We start from the raw sequence: 21,858 nt of genomic DNA, 5'->3' as shown, positions 1-21,858 counted from the left end.
GTCCACAGGCTGCAAGATTGTAGTTTTTCTTGCTTCTGCTGTCTGCCCTCTGGTGGTTGAGGCTATCTAAGAGGCTTGATGGGAGGCTCTGGTGGTGGGTAGAGCTGACTGTTGCTGTGGAGGTCAGAGCTCAGTAAAACCTTAATCCACTTGACTGTTGATGGGTGGGGCTGGGTTCCCTCCCTGTTGGTTGTTTTGCCTGAGGCAATCCAACACTGGAGCCTACCCGTGCTCTTTGGTGGGGTTAATGGCAGACTCTGGGAGGGCTCACGCCAAGGAGAACTTCCCAGAACCTCTGCTGCCAGTGTCCTTATCCCCACGGTGAAACAGAGCCACCACTCGCTTCTGCAGGAGACCCCCCAACACCAGCAGGTAGGTCTGGTTCAGTCTCTCCCAGGGTCACTGCTCCTTCCCCTGGGTCCCGATGCACACATTACTTTGTGTGTGCCCTCCAAGAGTGGGGTCTCTGTTTCCCCCAGTCCTGTCAAAGTCCTGCAATCAATTCCCACTAGGCTTCAAAGTCTGATTCTCTAGGAATTCCTCCTCCCGTAGCCGGACCCCCAGGTTGGGAAGCCTGACGTGGGGCTCAGAACCTTCACTCCAGTGGGTGGACTTCTGTGGTATAAGTGTTTGCCAGTCTGTGAGCCACCCACCCAGCAGTTATTGGATTAGATTTTACTCTGATTGCGCCCCTCCTACCATCTCACTGTGGCTTCTCCTCTGTCCTTGGACGTGGGGTATCCTCCTTGGTGAAGTCCAGGGGCTTCCTGTCAATGATTGTCCAGCAGCCAGTTGTGATTCTGGTGCTCTCGCAAGAGGGAGTGAGAGCACGTCCTTCTACTCCGCCATCTTGGTTAATCTCCCCTCTTTCTTTTTCTTGAATGAATTTGATATTGAAGCTTGGTATTGAATTCTTCTCTTCAGTAATTGTATTATTCAGCTCTTAGATTTCTGTGTTTTTTCCCCATGGTTTCTTTCCTTTGTAGAAATTTTCATTTTGTTCATGTGTTATTTTTCCTGTGTTCTCTTTTAGTTCACTAAACTTATTTAAGATGACTGTTTTGAATTATTTGTCAGGTAGTTCATTGATCTCCATTTCTGTAGGATTATTTGTTGGAGCTTTATTAGTTTCCTTTGGCAATATCATGTTTCCCTGACTCTTTGTGATCCTTGCATACTTGAGTTAGCATTTGAACATTTGAAGATGTGGTCACCTCTTCTGGTCTTACAGGCTGACTTCAGCAGAACAAGATAGTTATTAGTCAGCAGAGACTTGGATTCTGAGAAGGCCAGCTGGCTGTGTCCATAGGCAGGCAGTGCATTCTTCCAGGGTCTGCTAGTAGCTGAGAACTGCTGCCAGTTTCTGCAGATGGGCTGGCCCTGTTGCTATGATCTGTGGTCAGATGTTGACTTCTAACAGCAACCTCACCTAACCACAGAACAGTGTCACACAGACTTGCCCAAAAGGGGAGGCTCCCAGTAGCGTAGCCCAACACTGGATCACCACCAGCAGCCTTATGCAACAGTGGTTCCTGTAGATTGACCCACAAAACTGTAGAGACAAGCCAGTAAGCTGTACACAAATTTGGAACCAAGCATACCACACCTACGTGACCATGGAGCACCACCAGTGGCATCACCAAACCATGGACCCTGCCAGTTACCCCATGCAACTGTAAAGCCCAACCAGGCCCACTTGACTACAGAACCCAGCCAGTAGGCTCTGCCCATCCATAATTACCTACCCATTCATGGAGCTCTGTTAATGGCCACACCTTACCAGGAAGCCCATCCAGCCAACTCACCTAACCCTGAAGCCCTTCCTTCAGTCCCTGAGTGACAGCATAATCCTGCCAACAACCCTGACATATCATGGAGCACTGTTAGGAAAGGATAGAAGCACTCCTTTTGGGAGTATGGCTGTATGTAAATCACTTTTATTACTAGTATAAAATTAAAATACAAGAGTATTAAGAATAACTATAACCACAAAAATTTGTTAATGGATATACTATATAAAAATAATTAAACTCTAACATCAATAATATGGAGTGTGGGGACAAGAGTAAATGTGTAGAACTTTTTAAGGTAATTGAAGGTGAGTTGTTTTGAGCATAAAATAGTTTATTATAACTATAAGATGTTTGGTGCAAGTTTCATGGTAACAACGAAGAAAAAATACTATAACAAATACACAAAAGACAAAGAGAAGAGAATCAAATCATATCACTACAAAAAATTGTCAAACCACAAATAAAGACAGCAAAAGAAGAAGAGGAGAACAAGAGAACTACAAAGCAGATGGAAAATAATTAACAAAATGTCAATAGTAAGTCCTTAACTATCAATACTTATTTTAAATGTAAATGGGTTAAACTCGCCAATCAAAAGACATAGAGTGGCTGAATGCGTAAAAAAAAAGACCAAACTATATGTTGTCTAAAAAAGACCCACCTTAGATTTAAGGACACACATAGGCTGAAAGTGGAAGGATGGAAATATATATTGCAACTCTTAACCAAAAGAGATATGGGGTGGTTTTACTGATATCAGCAAATATAGACTTTAAGTAAAAAACTGTCACAGATACAAAGAAGTTTATTACATAGTGACAAAAGGGTCAATTCAACAAGAAGATGTGACAATTATAAATATATATGTACTCAACATCATAGCACATATATATAGCAAACAGTGACACACCTGAAGAGAGAGAGTGACAGCAATACAAAAAAAAGTAGGAAACTTCAATTCAATACTTACAATAATGGACAGATCACTGAGACAGAAAATCAATAAGGAAACAGCAGACTTGAAAAATACTATAGATCAAATGGCCCTAACAAATATATACAGAACATTCCACACAATAGTAGCAGAATACAACTTCTTTTCAAGTGCCCATGAAATATTCTCAAGGATAGATCACATGCTAGATAAAAAAAAATGTCAACAAATTTAAGAACATGGAATTCATTTTCAAGTGTCTTTTCTGACAACAAGGGAATAAAACTAGAAGATTATAGCAAAAGAAATTGGACTATACCAAACAAAATGATATATCTGACAGGGGTTTAATATCCAAAATATGCAAAGAACTCATGCAAGTCAGCATCATAAAAACAAACAACCCAATTAAAAAATGGGCAGAGGACCTGAATAGACATTTTTCCAAAGACAAACAGATGGCCAATAGGCCCATGAAAAAGATGCTCAACATCACTAATCACCAGGGAAATCTAAATCAAAACCACAATGACATATCACCTCACACCTGTCAGAATGGCTATTATCAAAAAGACAACAAATAACAAGTGTTGGCGATGATACGGAGAAAAGGAAATCCTTGAGCACTGATGGTGGGACTGTAAATTGGTGCAGCCACTATGAAACACAGTATGGAGATTCCTAAAAAACATTAAAAATAGAACAACCATATGATCCAGAAATTCCACTTCTGGGTATTTATCTTAAAAAAAATAAAAGCACTAATACAAAAATATATGCACACCAATGTCCATTGCAGCAGTATATACAATAATATATATATATGTATATATTGCAGCATTATATACAATCAAATATATATATATATAATGGAATATTGCTCAGCCATTAAAAAGAATAAAATCTTGTCATTTGTGGCAACATGGACGAACCTAGAGGGTATTAGGCTAAGAGAAATAAGACAGATGAAGAAAGACAAACACTGTATGATTTCACTTATATGTGGAATCTAAAAAACAAAACAAATGAACAAACATAACCAAACAGAAAGAGAGTCATAGACACAGAGAACAAGGTGGTGGTTTCCAGAGTGGAAGGGGATGGGGGGACGAGAGAAATAGGTGAGGGAGATTAAGAGGTACAAACTTTCAGTTACAAAATAAATGTCATAGGTATGAAATATACAGTGTGGGGAATATAGTCAATAGTTATGTAACATCTTTGTATGGTGATAGATGGTAACTAGACATAATGGTAATTATTTTGAAATGTATACACATATCAAAACACTATGTCGTGTACCAGGAACTAACATAGTGATGTAAGTCAATTATACTTCACAAACAAACAAACTCATAGAAAAAACGATCAGATTTGTGGTTACCAGAGATGGAGGTGGGAGGAGGGGGAATTGGATGAAGGCAGTCAAAAAGTAGGAACTTCAGTTATAAGATAAATAAGTACTAGGGATGTAATGTACAACATGATACATACATACTGCTGTACCTTATAAATAAAAGTTGCTGAGAGACTAAATCCTAAGAGTTCTCATCACAAGGAAAAAATATTTTTTCTATTTTTTCATGTAGTATCTATGTGTGATAATGGATTATTAAACCTATTGCACTAATCATTTCATGATGTACATGTCAAATCATTATGTTGTACACCTTAAACTTATTCAGTGCTGGATGTTAATTATACCTCAATAAAACTGGAAAAAAACTATACACAATTCTTTAAAATGAGTCTGACTTAATGAAGAATTGACTAATTTGTTTACAACACATTGAACGTTATAATTACTTTATACTCTAATGTAATAGGCAGTATTTAAAAATAAGAAACCCAGGGAACAAAGATATTACATTGATATGCCAATTTGAGAAAATAATTTGGATCATGTGCAAGCTTGTGTTAAAAGAGTAATATTCATTTATTATTATTAAACGTTTATTGTTCTAATTATTTTCCAGCTTTTTCCTCAAGAGCTCAAAGTGTTTTTCATGTCTATTGAGCTTTATTCTCTAAGACTCTCCACCACACAGTAACTCTGTTATCCAGCATACTACTAAACAGAATGCTTTTGACACTTATGTTAACTGGAATTTCCATTACATTTCTTTTTATAGGGTTGCAAAATGCACACAGGCAAAAAATTGTTTTAACAGCAATGACTTAAAAATATACAAGTTTAAATTGGGCTGTTTCTAACATAAAGCCAACTTTTAAATTTCAAAATGAGATTGCACATACTGATCTGTAGACCAGATTTTCTTTCATTGAATAAGGAAAAAAGATAGGATTCTAATGTTCTTAGAAATTTTCAGATTTCTGAATTATTCAAGAAATATTACATACTCTCAATCTAGATATATTAGGTCTATTTTATCATGTCTAAATTTTTTAAAATTTGGAATTTGGCAACTCTCTAGTAACCAAAAATAATTTGCTAACTAAAATACCCCATTTTTGTAATATGCTAAATAGAATAGGGTTTACTGTAAAAAAAAAAATAGTATACTTAAGAAAATGTCATCGTCTCTCAGGACTCTTGGACATCATGTAATGCACTGCACTGGCAATTAAATAGAAAATGTTAAAGCACTTTCCTATGAATAACAAGTTGGAATGTGACTTAAACACTGACCTGTCATTTCGTTTACCCTGCTAGTATTTCTGTGACATATATGGGGGCCAGTTTCATTTGGAACTATAAAACGAAAAGAATATAGATTTATTCCATTTGTGTGACAAATAAAGTAGTATGTACTGAAAAAGATCTTACCACTCCCTTGATTTTATAAAGGTTTGTGGTCAGTATTTCTTGAATATTATCCATAAGATCTTGATCCAGAGGCGTTGGGGATGGGGCTGACTTGGCTGTTCCATGACTGTGGCTGCAAAAAAAAATGTACCTGGATTTATTATATGCATGCAACACATAAATATACAAATTCCATAAATGAATTCATGAATGCTAAACTATCAATAGATGCATTACGAAGGTGGTCTGAAAGACTAATTGAAGGTGGAGTGGAGAGGGAGGAGTGTAGAAAGGCTCATTGTAAAGAAGAAATCTGAACTTTAAGGGTAGCAAAGTCAGACATTCAGGGAATTTCTACTTTTAAGTCCATTTATCTCAATATTGGACTAAAAATATTTCAAAAGACAGTTCTCTTCTTGAGTACTAAAATTTTTATAATCCATACCTCTGTTTACTCTATATACAACTAAATAAGTATTTATACAGTATTGATAGTACTTCCTCAAAATGGCTTTAATAAAGATATAGATTGAATACCTGTTGAAATTTAAGTTAAAGTACTTATTCAATCATTATGCAAGGGAAATGGCAAATCAATTTAACTATGATGACTGAAACCAGGCATCAGAATTATGCTGTTTCATACTAGCATTTCAAATGGCTTTTGAGATTTTTCTTTTACTTTTTTCATTTTCAGAATTTTTAAAGGTACAGTTCAGTAACATTTAATATATTCACAGTTTTCTGCAACCATCATCACCATCCATCATTAGAAATTTTTCATCTTCCCCAAAAGAAACTGTACCCATTAAATTATAACTCCTGATTCTCACCTTCCCCTAGCCCTGGAAACCACCATTCTGCTTTCTGTCTATGAATTTACCTATTTTAAGTACCTCATATAAGTGGAATCATACAGTATTTATCTTTTTGTAACTGGCTTATTTCACTTAGCACAATGTCTTTGAGGTTCATCCATGTTGTAGCATTGTTAAAATTTCTTTCCTTTTTAAGGTTGAATAATATCCCATTGTATGCATATACCACATTTTGTTTATCCATTTGTCAATATCCACTTAGGTCACTTCTACATTTTGCCTGCTGTAAATAATGCTGCTATGAACGAGGGTGTACAAACATCTGTTCAAGTCTCTGCCTTCACATCTTTTGGGTAAATACCCAGAAGTGGAATTGCTAGATCATATGGTAATTCTACGTTTAATTTTTTTGAGGAATCACTGTATCATCTTCCACAGCAGTTGCACCATTTTACATCCCCAACAGGAAGGTACAAGTGTTCCAATCTCAGCACAATCTGGCCAACACTTGCTATTTTCTGTTTACTTATTTATTTATTTATTTTAAAATAGCCATCTTAATGGGCATGAAGTGGCTTGAGATTTTTCTTAAGTATGCTACCATCTATCAATAATTGAATTGACTTTTCCTATATATACAAGCCTACAACAATATTTTTCTGATAATTATGCAATTAAAGCTTTAGTCTCCATCCAAATTCTGACATATTATCATTAATAAAGGCTTATAAATTCCTAAATATTTAGCATACTTCTTTTCCTAATATTAATGCCAGATTTATACTATTACATAAAAGGGAAATGTCAATATTTCTGTGGTCATTTCAGACAATGATGAAAGCCAGTTTGTGTGATTTACATAAAATGAAATTCACATTTAGGGTCCTGAATTAATCAGAATTGCTATATATATGACTCAAATAAATCAAATTTATACTTAGCTCTCAACTTTGTTTTGATTACATATACCTGGCTTAATAAAAAATTACTAACATTCCTAAATAGGTCCAAAGCCTACTCTATTCAAGGATTTACAGCATAAAATTGTTACCCATCTATCTGTCCTTCTCTGTAGCCAGTATACCCTTACCTGATACAGAAGATCCAGCTAATAGCAGAAATACTTCATAGCAGAAAATACTTCAGGAGGTCAGCTGGTGCAGTTCACTTTAAAAAGGCAAGTCAAAAACTCAACAATAAAAAAAATTATGTTCTAATTAATAATCTTTTAAAACAAAATTATTTTGTACTATATTTTGATATCCTATTCCAGTGTTTATTTGCTAACTTATTCTTGAAAAGGCATCCCTTAACTTTAGTCACTTGTTTGGAACCCAGAGGATTCACATTCTTCAACTGCGGAGTTTGGGATTTTTTTTTTTTTTTTTTTACCTTAAGTTCTGTTTTGCTTTTGATTTTGAATTTCCTTTCCTGGATGCCTTTACATTTTTTTTTTTCTGGTTATAAAATTAATATATACATACACCAAAAATATATGAAAATATAAAGATAATACAAAACTCAAGTAATTACTTAGAGACAATTACAATTAACTCTTGGTGTATACATTTTTAGAATTTTTATGCACATATACAGATGGAGGTATATAAATTATATTTTCTATAAAAAATGATCATGCTATACTTTCTATTTTTCAACCTTCTTATTCTAATCAACATTGTGTCCTGGATATAGTTCCATGTCAACACATACCATATATATCTAAGGGCTGCAATAGTGTTCTAGCTAATTACTATTAAACAATGGCTAAACTTTGAGGCCTTGACTTCTGAATGTAGAATAGAGAAATGAGTTATCCGCTGGTGAAATGTATTCCTGTCAAATCAAGCACTTGCTGGTTGAGAATGATGGGTCCAAGCATAAGTTAGTTAATCCTTTTGTCCTAGGCTAAATACACAACTACAGTTACCTCATACCCATTAAAACAAATTATTCTTGAAGGATTTTTAAAATTCTATAAAAATTTAATAAAAAGAACCTCCCTGCCTCAAAATCTCATGATGCAGGAAAACACCAATTCCTCCTCAAACACCAAATACAGTAAATAATTATTTATAGTGATAGTTTTTCTTTCTTTATTACTTTCCCTTTGTTATATTTTCCCTTTCCAAGATCTCTCTACAATTGTCTCCTAACAATTGTCTGAAGACCTACATCAAGGAAACCTCCAAATTATATTTTTGTCTATTGACTTTCCCCAGCAAAATAATAATTAAAAAAACTAAATACATTTTAATACTCAGTTCAGTCCTTAATCAACAAAAGCTAATGATAAATTATTTTACATAACATGAATCTTTAAATGAAATAAAAATACAAACGTACTTCTTGGAAGATAGATAACTTTTTTAAACTTTTAGAAACTAAAGTTTCATAGACAGAGTTTATTTAAGTATCATAGACAGAGTTTATTTCATTAAGCTTTGTTCACCACTGTATGCTAAACAATGCAGCCTGTGGTACTCAAAGAAATGTTCTCCATTTTATCTAAGCTCTTCTTCATATTTTCCCAGGAGGTGATGCAAAGAAAGACAACTGTGCTTGAAAGGGAAGGAACTTTAAATAATTCTGTAATTTTTTTTGTGATATCTCATTAAACAAATGAAGACACACAAACATGCACAAACACATGGGTGTGCACACATACACACACACACACACTTACAGAAAAGATGTACTATATGGTGTGTATATTTACTGGCCTGCTTCTGCTAGCTCAATGGCGTGTTTTCTTTCAAGCTTTTCATAAAGAAGCACAATGCTTGATATGGGCTGGTCATATTCTCTGAGCAAAATCTTCTGCAGATACTTGCTGTTGAAATACTCCAATCTGTTCAAGAAGCATATAAAATAAAAATTCCAAAAAATTACTGCCATTTTTTTCAGTACTTTTATACTCTAGCTAGAAGGTCTCAGAACTGGTTCACCCACTGCCTATTCCAAATGTGCTTTGTTTAAATAGAAAAAATAATCTATGGTGTAAAAAGAAAATAACTTATAAGAAATTTTTACTTAATTTCAAATATGTCTTTATTAGGAAACTGAAGTTTTAGGTTTATCCCATTAATGTCAACCAAGCCAAGGGAAACACAGACTATGAAGATAAAACCTTTGCACCAAAGACAGAAATATTGGCCAAGTAGGGTCTATATTTCAGAGAAGGCCATTGAAGGAAGAGGGCTTATATAGTTTATTTCAATGAATGGGAAAAGGAATAGAACAACTGTGTTAAATGTTTGCTTAGGGAATCTGAATTTAAACTCACACAGTAAACTCACAAAATGAAAAATAAATCATGCTAAACCACAGTTTCACAACACCTGAGTGAAAATGTTCAGCTAAATATAAATTTATGGTCAATAAGTTCATATTTTAAAAAACATGCACCATAATCTTGAATACTTTCCTGAGGTCTACTTCTTTTTCAATTGTTTACATATTAAAAGGCACTTTCTCTGCACTCTTATTCTATAAAAACAGAAAAATTGGAAACACTCATAATGCCTAACAATATAAAGTGGTTAATTAAGTGCACTACAATTCCTTCATGTCAGGGAATATTTTAAAACCATTTAAAATGATTTTCATTAAGAGTTTTAACAATTTGTCAAAATGTGTGTAACTATTCTAAGTGAAAAAGAAAAGCTAAATTATATATATGGTATATATAATATATATATATTATAATATATATATTAAATATATATTAATTATATATATTAATAAAAATAATAATAAAATTTTATTTTATTATTAATATAATAATATTATTATTATATTATATATATAATATATATATTTATATATTATATATATATATTTATATATATATTTATATAATAAATATAATATATATTAATTAATATTAATTAATTAATATATATATATATAAATTAAATAATTATATAATTATATAAATTATATATATATAAATTATATATAAATTATATAATTTTATAATTATATAAAAATTTTATATATATAAATTTTATATATATAAAAATTATATATTAATTATATAATTTTATAATTAATTTTATAATATAATTAATTAATATTAATTAATTAATTAATATATATATTTTATATATATTTATATATATTTATATATATATATTTATATAATATATATATATTATATATATATATTATATATATATAATATAAATATATATTTATATTAATAAAAAATTAAGCATAGGAAAAAAGACTGGGAAGTAAACCAAGTGATTGTTACTTAAGAATAAGACGATATTTTCTACTTTTCTGCATTTTTAACATTTAAAACAACAAATGATATTTTACTTCTATAAAGGGAAAAATAAACTGTATTACATTTTTTAAAAAAGGCACTTTCTGATGTTCCAGGAGTCTAAGGCCACTTGACTCTATGCTCAAGTTGTCAACCTGAAATTGGCTCAGGAAAACAATAGGTGGCAGTATCAGAAAAACAAAACAAAAAAACTGTAGAATGTTACATAACAATTTTTATCAATGAAAAAAATCGGACCCTGAAATGTATGGAGCTCAGTAGAGACGCTATTTTAGAGGAAGAGGATATTTGTGAGAATAGGTGAGAGCAAAGGGAAGAAGAAGGAAAGGAGATGACCCAAATCTATGTAACCATGAAGTTTTTTTTTTTTTTTTACATCTTTATTGGAGTATAATTGTTTTACAATGGTGTGTTAGTTTCTGCTTTATAGCAAAGTGAATCAGTTATACATATACATGTATCCCCATATCTCTTCCCTCTTGTGTCTCCCTCCCTCCCGCCCTCCCTATCCCACCCCTCTATGTGGTCACAAAGCACCGAGGTGATCTCTCTGTGCTATGCGGCTGCTTCCCACTAGCTATCTATTTTACATTTGGTAGTGTATATATGTCCATGCCACTCTCTCACTTTGTCCCAGCTTACCCTTCCCCCTCCCCATAGCCTCAAGTCCATTCTCTAGTAGGTCTGCGTCTTTATTCCTGTCTTGCCCCTAGGTTCTTCATGAAGTTTTCAAAGTCTGTGTGTGTAGCTCTTCCACAGACAAAAGTCACTGCATAAAACCACATGGAACATAAACAGAAAGCCAAGTAATTAGCTCAAACTGTTTATTGTAAAAAATATTTAATTGTTTGGCAGTTTGAATTATCAGGAAGGACAAGACAATAAGTGTAAATAGTCCCATTCATGGTTTACATCCCTTCTCTGTGATCAAAAGCAAACATCCAAATCAAACATGTGGAAAAGACTGATTTTTGCTAGATCTTTTGCATTTATAAGAAGGGTAAATTAATTTATTCTTTATCAGAGTTTAAAATAAACTTGCTTTGGGAGTGACCACTATTATAATTTCTCTTAGTTCTCTGACACTAATTTCACCTTAGAAAACATCTTTCCTGGATGGTGGCATAAAAGGATGTTGACAAAATATCAACCCTACCGCTTGTGCCAAGGGTTGGCTGCTAAAACCGTATCTGTTGTTTTACACAGCTCCTTCAAGGAATCTAGGCTGAAGCAGCAGATTTAATAAGGGTTGTTACCAGGGCACTTAGAAATAGATCATAATTTAGAATAGTTTAAACATTTGGATTTAAAATCTAGGACTAGATTTAATATCAACATTAAAAATATCCCTTTTATAATTCATTTAGTCATTCATTCAAAAATATTTATTGGGTACTTACTATGTGGAAGGAACTTTTCTAAGTGCTGCAGTTACAGAACTTAGTGCAGACAAGGTCTCTGCCCTTTTGCCACTTACATTTTAGTTGGAGAGAAACATACAATAAGAATAATGATAGATTTATATGAATTATAGTTTTTCAAATTAAAATAAAATTTTATTTAATAAACAAGATAAGACATTAAAATATTAGAGTTATATGTTATTCAGATAATTACGGTACATTGATATAATAGAGAATGATTGAGTAGTAAGGGAAGAACTCTTTGAGGAAATGAAATTTTAGCCAAGGCTTAAATGACATGAAGGTACTAGGCATGCAAAGATCAGGTAGAAGAGCATTCCAGACAGATGGAACATTACATAAAGGCTTTAAGTTAGAAATGTGGTGAACTTAATGTGTTAGGAAGGACAACATGGCTACAGTGTAGTATGTGGCAGAGAGAATAGAATGAGATGTGGAAGAAAGCTAACAGTAGCCAGATTTGTAAACTGAGGTAAAAAGTTTGGATATTTTTTAAGTGACAAGATAATAGAAACTTTAATTAGGATAGTAACATGATCTGATGTAAAATCTCTTTCTCTGGAACTGGGCATAATATCCCCTACCCCCAAAAAAGGGCGGTCTGAGAACTTTATGGCACACAATTTAGTTTTGGGGTCTGGACTTGGCATCAGTCATGTCCTTCATGATAAAAAGAAAAAGAAAGATCTTTGTCTTTGTTTTTTAGCTGTCATCTTTTTTATAATATATGGATGAATAAATCTCAACTATACCCAAGAGAAACATACAGAAAGAGATATAGGCTCACTTCCACTTTTCTATACATGTACACAAGCATACTTTTGGCAAATTCTCACTTGTCTTTCCAGTAATATTGTCCCCAGTGTCCTGATATGTCTTCTCTGCCAGCCAGCAAATGATCAAATAACTGAAATAGAACAAAACATATGTCTAAATATACAGTATGCATGAGGAACTTGGTCAATTACTACCAAATAAAAGAATCCCTCAAAAGTGTCTTCAAAATTGTTGATTTCATCCCACTTGCTTATTTTTTTAATCTTAAGCTCTTTTCAGGGTAAGCATAAAAAGGAGCATCTATATTTATATGTAAGAATATTTGCAGTAATTCTAGTATAAGCATTGGAGACACTCCATTTAAAATTGAAAATGCACATATCAATCAGTATCATATGATAGATTCATTCATCTATCAAAAATCTGGGCCTGGTAAAAATGAAGGAAATAAAAGTAGTAAAAGGCATGGCCCTTGCCCTTGAAGGACGTAGAACCAAATTGAAGAGGCAAGACTTAAAGAAGTGGACAGGGATCAAAGCACGTGCATGATAATACAGTTCAAACTTGGCATGTGTACATGTATAAATGCAACAAGAAAAGGAAAATTTAAGAAAGAAATAGAAAAAGATGGAGTTAGAGAAGGCTTATATGAAAATGTACATTGTGAGCTGGCCCTGAAGAAATGGGGTTACATATGGAAAAAATAAATCATTCTATGTAATGGGAACATTGTGAGTAAAATGTATGGGAGAAAACAAGGAACTATATAAGGAATTTATGAGAAAAAGAAGGTTGGATAGATGTAGGTCAAGGGTGGGGAAGAGAAAATAGTTAACAAAGGACTTTAAATACTAAGATTAAAAGTTTAATTTGATATAACATCACAAAAAATAGCCTGAATATATTTATGAGGAAATAATAAACCCAATTTGAGTGATATTCTACAAAGTAACTTCAGGCACTTTTCAAAAATGCCAGTGTCATAAAAAACAACAAAATGCTGAAAAATAGTTTTAGATTAAAGGTAACTAAAAAGATATGACAACTAAATGCAATGTATGATCCTAGATCAGGAGAAAAATGCTATAAAAACATTATTGGTACACTTGGAAAAATTTTGAATATGGAGTTATATTAGATTACACTATCGTTTCAGTTTTAAACTTTCTGAATTTGATAAAAAATTGTGTTTATGTACTAGAATGTCCTTTTACTTAGGAAATATTAATACATGCTGAAATATTTAGCAGTGAATAGTCAGCTGTCTACAACTTAATCTCAAATGATTCAGCAAATGACAATAATAATATATACATATATAGACAGAGAGTGGTAAAGCAAAGATGGGAAAGGTTACATTGAATCCAGGTAGAGGGTATATACATATTCATTGAACTATCTTTGAAATCTGTATGCTTGACCTTTTTAAAATAAAAAGTTGGAAAAAAGAAAATAAAGTTTGACTCCGTCCTATAAATTGGTTAAATAAATTAAATTATGTCTTATCAATGTAATATATATTATACAGTCATTAAAAGTCATCCATATGGTAGAAATAATACAGTAAAAAGTATGATTTCCCCCCAAAATAGCCTAAAAAATGTAATTCCATTATAATAAAAATCCCAACATATGTTTTTTCTACAAAATGGGCAATCAAGTATTAAAATTTGAAGAAAAGAACATAAAAAGTTGAATTAGTCATGCTTATCTGTACACATTCTTAGGCACATAGTTATTAATAAAACTTAAGTGTTTATGTGTAGAAAGCCACTACATGTGCTGAAAACGTATCTCAGAAAATTATGAACTGTGCCACATTGAAGTTAGAAGCAAGGTAGACAAGCTAGCTCTTCTCTTTGACTAAAATTCCCAGAGTTTTTTTCCACATTAATAAATCTAAGGGTATCTTGAAATCATTCTTAACATTCTCTATATTTCAATACTACTGTTGTTATATTTTATAAAAGCCCACTTGGGATAAGCAACAATTCAAATTTTATTTCTATAAGAAGATAAAACCAAGTGACATAGATTTCACATCTTTAAATTTCTCTGAACTTCTCCTTACTTCTAATGTAGAAATGAGTCATTTTCTTCTAAACTCTGTGTAATTTTGAAACCCTATTTCAAAGAGTATATTTTGAAATTTGAATATGGAAATTTTTAACTTTCACAATCCTTGATGGTACAAAAAAAAAATCTCCACCAAAGACTAAAATACCCCAAGAAAAATTTTCCAACTACATAAGGATTACACAGGTCAGCTTATAAGCAATTGCTTTATGATATCAAATAGAGAATTAACTAAGTTACTGGATAATTTAGTCTAATATTAAGAATTAATATGTTAAACAAACCAAAAACTGTTATAATTTGGAGTAAAATAATTCATAGTTCATAGATTATTCAACCTGGATAGGATTTCAGAGATCATTTAAACAGCCATTTAAATTTACTGATTAGGAAACCAAGGTCACAAAATAGTTAAAAGACTTTTCTAAGATAATGAGGGAAGCTGGATAGTAACAGAGCAAATGCTAGAATTCAGACTTCCATTGTTCTTACCTCTTACCAGAAGAACTGACTTATTGATTTTCAAATTACAGATTGTCACAATATAACAAATACCTGTTTAGAATTCATAAAATCACGTCTCCTTTTATTAGAGAAATTCAAGTATAAGAAGACCTAATATGTAAGGACCTAATGGGTTAGTTCCAGTCAACAAAATGACCTACATGATGTATAGACATCTTACCCGAATGAGAATTTGTTCACTCACAGTTGGAGAGGTCTCTCTTCTAGTCACATCTAATAAGTCAACAAGAGGATGAATGGCCATCCCCTACAAAATGAAAAACAGAAAGCTGAATTTCTTTCATATAAAATTAGTGCTTGAATATTTCCCTGGTGTGTGTGTCTGTGTGTGTCTGTCTGTCTGTGTGTCTGTGTGTCTATGTGTGGGTGCATATGCACATATCTCTTAATCTGGCCATGATAGGAATTTAGAATATTCTCTTAAAATTCAGAGGGACCATTGGTCTAACACCAGAGAGATGTGCTGTGGTTTTCTCTCACAAAGATCAATGGGGAATATATATATGTATTGTTTACAAATATGTAGGTCATTTAATAAATCCTAAAAAAAATCTACCACTATATTTCAAAAACAGAAAGAAGTAGTCAAATCACAGAGCCAAAGTGCTGCAAGAGATTTTCATTTCAATTATTGCCAAATACCTCAGGTATATCATTTAGTCTTTATTATTCATCATCCATTATATATGGGATTACAGTCCTCTCCACATGTTACTTTAAATTTTTCTTAAGAGGGATAATAAAAGAAGCAAACATTCTATATTAATAACTATTCATCGAGTTGTGCCACAATATTTATTGAACATGTATTATTGCCAAATTCTATATTAGGCACTGGAGTTACAATGGGAAAGTAAAGTCGAAAGGGCCCACAGCCTTATGGAGGCTACAGTGTAGTATGTCTCAGGGAGAGAGCCATTAGTTTAATAATTGCATTAATGAATGAACAACTACAACTTGAGATAAGTGTTCTGAAGGAAATGAAGCTGGTTTATGACAGAGTAACACAGTTTAAATTGAAGGATAAGTTTTTCCTAAGCTAAAACCTGAAGGATGAGCAGACTTTAGCTATATGAAGGGGAAAGAACCATTCCTGGCTGAGAGAATAATAGCACTGATAACGCCCCTTGGCATGGCATATTAGAGAAAATGAAAACCTTGTGTAGTTGGGATGTAGAGTACAAGGGAGATCATATTATTATTAAGACTAGAGAGAGAGGCTGGGGTTAGACAATGCAAAGCTTTCCAGGCTGTGTTAGCCATTTTTTAAAAATTCTAAGACTAATTGAAAATTGAAATGGCTTGACCAGATTTGTGCTTTAAAAAGATAACTAGCTTCAGTGTGGAAAAAGCGTTGAAAATGAGCCATAATGGATATGAGGAGACTGTTTAGGAGACTGTTTTTTGTATTCCATGTTAGAGATGGTGATAGCTTAGACAAAGATGATGGCAGAGCAGATACAAAGAAACTGACTTAGTGACCAAATAGACATAAAAAAGGACAGTATGACAGAAAGGATGACACTAAGATTCCATGCTTGAGCAAAAGGAGTAGAGGATGGTAACACTAATCTAAGTTAGGACGACTAAAGGTAGGAACCAGATTGGCAGGGAAAATCAAAAGTTCAATTTTAAACATACAAAACTTAAGATCCCTGTGAGATAGCCAAGTGAGGGTGTCAAGAAAACAGTATGTTCTAGAACTCAGATATTTAGACTGGATATATAAATTCATAAGTCATATGTATACAGTCAGTAAATGAAGCCGTTATGTGGGTATGGATGAAATCATTAGGGAAAGAGTAAAGAGTGAGAAGAGGAAAGGCTCTACAGGAATCTTTGAGGAACTCTGATATTTAGTGATATAACAATGAGAATAAGCTTGCAAAAGAGACAGAGAAAGAGGAACCAGAGAGGTAAGAGGAAAATCAGAAAGTGAGTTGTCACAAAGCACAAAAAAGACAATATTTCAAGAAGGTGGGAGTTTGACTCATGTGGAATTCCTGTGAAAGCTCAAGTGAAATGAGGATTGCAAATGTCATTAGTAACCTTAATAAAAGAGATGGGAGCAACAAAGATTTATGAGGTCAAAAGAGAGAATTACTTTAGTTTAGTGTAGTTGTGTTGTGTTTTAAATAGGAGTGACTTGAGCCTGTTTAAAGTTGATGGGAAGGATCTAGTTGAGAAGAAGAGTGTGAATATACATGAGACAAAATAACTGATTGAAAATGCAAGACAAGAAAGGAATAGATTACAGAGCATAGCTTGAGATAGGAGACAGCTCTGTAATAAGATTACAGCTCTGTAATAAATAAATTAATAATAAATAATAATAATAAATAAAAAATAATTAATAAATAAATTACAGCTCTGTAATAAGAAGAAAGAAAAGGCTAGGAGCAGATGCAGTTATGTTGGAAAGTTGAAGGAGCTTCCATGGATGACTACTAAAAAACAAGTTGCTCTTTGCAGAGCTCTCTTTTCTTAGTTTTGTTTTGTCTTTTTAAACAAAAGTATGGTTGAATGAAAAGTAAGAGAAGTTGAGATTTGCTCTAACATTTACATGTGGGAACAAGGACTTTAAGAAAGAAAGCTATCAACTGAAGTATAAAACATGAGGTGGAATATGGAAAAAACTGGCTGCAAATAAACAAAAAAATCTATTGCTTTCAATGAACTTCCACACTACTTAGTCATTTTCAAAACACTTTGAAAATGCATCCCCATAAGGTTTCTATTTTCACCTTATTTCAGAGATGTGGAAAGAAGCAGGTAATAATTCCCATTAATGTTAAGGTTGAAACTTAAAAGAAACTCAAGGTGTCCTAGCTCTTCATCAGCTCTTCAGCAGTGTTAAATGACAAAAATGCCTTACTTTGGCCCTGGTTTCTTTAACACACCAAATGAGCATGTCACACCAAAAACTTCCTTTACAATTTGGAACGCTGTAATCTTTTGCAAAAGCATCTGAATTGCCCAAAGTCAGGGGATCGTCCTATTCACATGGTTTTCATAAGTAATTTTGTGTAATTCCCGCTTTTTAGATGACATTTGAGTTGTACGAATCCACTAAATTCATTCTGACATTTGAAAAATCATCATACAATGCTTTCATGGGATAGAACTACATCCTTTAACAGTGTTTATCACAGGCAAAAAGCTTCCCAGTGTGAGCAGGTCTGTCTAATGACCTGGCATTTTGAAAGGCTGACTCCATATTTGCATTTTTAAACCCATCCATGCAACTCTCCATCTTCACTTAATTTAATTCATTCCATTCAGTCTACCATGGAGAGATCAAAATTAATGCTTTTAAAATAAAGATGTCAAACCAACCTGATCCTGACATCTCCTCCTATAACCCATTTTATGTATTTTGTACTATTATATTCTGGTCTTTTGAAGATGTAAAATATAGGTGAGAGACAAAATTTTATTCCACATTTTGAATCTCTGTAGCATAGCTGGTTAAATGAAGTCTTGAGTAAATCAATAAAAATCATGTTTTAAAAAAAAATGGTCTCAAGTTCAAAGGTCTACTATATATGTTCATAATTTATATTCATACTCCAAATTAACTTTTATTTACTATTTATTCATTTATTTCCTTATTTCACAGATATTTATTGCACATTTCATTGGAGCCCACACTAGTAGACTCTGAGTATATAGTGGAGAATAAATCATATATGTTTCCTGCATTCATGGAACTCAGCCTAGTAGAGGAGACAGACATCACCCAAGTGGAGAAGAAAATAACTAAAAGATTGTTAGATAGGTAGATAGATAGATACATACATACATACATACATATAGTGATACATTCTATGAAAGTGTTCAAAACAATAGGCCCAAAATGGAGATGCTTATACTAAGCCCCACACCATCAAAACAAGACATAGTTTAATTACAGTTTTGGCTCTCCCAGAAATAAAATCAAACGCACTTACATAGAAGGTCTGGGAAGGCTTCTCTGAGGAGGTTGTATATAGCTGAGGATTAAAGGATAAAAGGAAGACAGATATGCAAGGAACTTATGAGATAGTGTTTTAGGGAGAAGGAATGACATTTTGGAAAACCCCAAGTTGAGAAAAAGTTTGTCAAGTTTGAAGCAGTTAAAGAGGCTTTTAAAACACAGTGATCAAGAGGGAGAATGGCCCAAAAATGTGAGGCTTCAAAGGTAGACATGAGCAATATTTGTCACAGCTTATAGTCATGTTAAGTGTTTTGGAATTTATTAAAAGTTCAAAAAGAAACAATAGAAGAATTTTGGAAAGTAATAAAATTTGTGTTTTAAAAATATTGCTTTTGATTCTGTGGGGATAACAGATTGAAAGGGGAAAGGAAAATGGAAAATTTTAAGGCAGTTCAGGAAACAGATGATAGTAGCTTGGACTAAGATGATGGCAATAGTAATGGAGAATAGCATAGAGATTCTGCAAGGAGACAGATACAAGAATATTTTTGACAACACCATTTGTAAAAGCATAAAAGAAAAAAAAATATCAATTGAAAGGACAATGAATAAATAAATTGGTGTATAATCATAAAATGCAGTATTGTAGAACACTGAAAATGAATGAGCTACAACTACTCACAACTATGTGAATAAGTATTAGTAATAAAATGTTAATAGATGAAAAAAATTCCAGAAGGCTACATGCAATACATACACATACACACACCCCCACATACACACTTTCATAAAGTTAGAAAACAATTTAAACTGATCAATATATTGTTTATGTGTGTGTCTATGTGTGTAATATGTGATTTCAAAAACTATTTTTTAAAAGACAAGAGATTGGTAAATGATTCATTCAGTTACCTATGAGAGAGTGAGAGATGAAGGAAAACAGGATAGGGATGCATTGCACGGGTTACTGTTAACTTTCTCAAATTTAGTGCTGGGCTCACAACTGTTAGAAGTATTAAATGAAAGATTGAAAGAATGAGTGAATTAATAAATAAATGCCATGTATGGGCCAATGATTCTAGTGTGTCATAAATCAAAATATTTATTAATACAATTTTGTATATCTAGAAACTTTTTAAAAGTCAAATACATATACTGAAGATCTATTTTGGAGTTAGAAACCACAGTGTTTGACGTGAAGGATAAGTAAAAGGAAATAATCAAAGATGTATTCTACATTTCTAGCCTTAGTAAATGGATGGATATCAGAGCCATTTACTAAGACAGAAGCAAAACAGATGAGAATCAGATTTATCCTTTGTAGATATATTGCCTGTGTGGATGAAAACAAATGTTGCCTGCCATTCCCATAGACAATGAATGTTGCCTGCCATCAAGCCATCAGCCACTGCAGCTACCCCCAAAGGTATGCCCTCAGGGGAATTCAGGATGGAGAAAAACAGGACAGTGGCCCTAGAAAGTTAAGATGCATATCTAAGGAATAATTTCAATGAGCTCAGACCCTTGCATCTTCCCATACACAGAAAAGCACTAAAATCATTAACTTGAGATGTCTGCTTTTTGTGATTAGCAGTAATGTTTTGATGTTTGACTACATTTTTTTTCAGCAATAACTCCTATATATCTTGGCCTCTCTCTTACCTCTTTGAAATAGTTCCTCAGAGCTATCTGAGAGGCTGTTCCCAGGCTATAGTCCTCAGTAAGGTGCCCAAATAAAACATAACTCACAACTTTTAGGTTGTGCTTTTTTTTTTCTGTTAACAGCTGTGATATTCTTGTGAGACATCCAAGTGGAAGTATGAAGTAACAGTTGAATGTAAACATCTAGATCTCAGAGTAGATAGCTGGACTACAGGTAAACAGAAGTCATCAGAATTTATACTGCATTTGAAGCCATGAAAATGAATATAAACACCTAATAAAAAAGTATAGGGAGAACAGAATATTCAGGACCTAATACTGGAGAACCCTTACATTTAGAGACCCAATAGAAAAGGATCAGCCTGCAAAGATGTCTATGAAATGACCAGAAAGACAGAAACACTAGCAGGGTATGATGTCAAAAAAAGCAAAAAAAAAAAAAAAGTATTTCAAGAAAGAAGTAGCCCACTGTATAAAACTGTGCTGACAAGTTTCATAATGTTAGGACAAAAGAATGTGTCCTAACTTGGCACTAAGGACGCCAGCAGAGACCTTTTGGCAAGAATAATTTTGGTGGAACAGTGAGGGCAGAATCCAAATTGTAGTTAAGTGAAACTGACAAGCTGACGCAGCATGTGAAGATAAATTTCTTGAGTGTGCTCAGTCATAGTAACAATAAAAATAATACCTTATAAACACAAAATTCTTTTAAACTTATATTACTATTTGATCTTTATAACAAAACAGCCCTGAAAGATAGGCCCTGTATCCTCTTTCTACAAAAAAAAAAAGATACTGAGTAATCAATAAAATGTCCAAGATAGAAAGCTCATCTGGAATAACGTTGTGAATAGCACCCAGGTCTTCTGATT

The 21,858-nt window shown here is 33.0% G+C and overlaps 1 protein-coding gene across 2 annotated transcripts; it reads right to left on the bottom strand.

Annotated features, from left to right (window-relative positions):
* Positions 1–683: 683 nt before the first annotated feature.
* LOC309620735 (sodium/hydrogen exchanger 2-like) lies at positions 684–17,681 on the bottom strand. 2 transcript variants are annotated; one of them, XM_082377605.1, is made up of 4 exons: positions 15,569–17,681; positions 12,867–12,937; positions 9,032–9,163; positions 684–5,627 (listed from the first exon to the last, which is right to left on the bottom strand). In XM_082377605.1, the coding sequence occupies exons 1-4, from the start codon at positions 15,650–15,652 to the stop codon at positions 5,465–5,467; spliced, it is 450 nt and encodes a 149-aa protein (XP_082233731.1). In that variant the 5' UTR covers positions 15,653–17,681; the 3' UTR covers positions 684–5,464. The 2 variants fall into 2 exon arrangements, with proteins under 2 accessions (XP_082233731.1, XP_082233732.1); XM_082377606.1 differs by lacking the exon at positions 684–5,627 and having other exon boundaries at positions 8,398–9,163.
* Positions 17,682–21,858: the final 4,177 nt, after the last annotated feature.

The sequence above is a fragment of the Balaenoptera borealis genome (genome assembly GCF_965194805.1).
Source record: "Balaenoptera borealis genome assembly, chromosome: X".
NCBI lineage: Eukaryota > Metazoa > Chordata > Mammalia > Artiodactyla > Balaenopteridae > Balaenoptera > Balaenoptera borealis.
The sequence above is the reverse complement of the archived record's forward strand: the minus strand, read 5'-3'. Positions and strand labels throughout refer to the sequence as shown.

Excerpts from the sequence above, each read along its gene's own strand:
- LOC309620735 (XM_082377605.1), bottom strand. The coding sequence starts at position 15,652 with ATGGCCATTCATCCTCTTGTTGACTTATTAGATGTGACTAGAAGAGAG. Across the intron at positions 9,164-12,866 it reads CAATATTACTGGAAAGACAA|ATTGGAGTATTTCAACAGCA; the intron begins GTGAGAATTTGC and ends CTTCTTGAACAG. Across the intron at positions 5,628-9,031 it reads GAGCTAGCAGAAGCAGGCCA|CCACAGTCATGGAACAGCCA; the intron begins GTAAATATACAC and ends TTTTTTTTGCAG.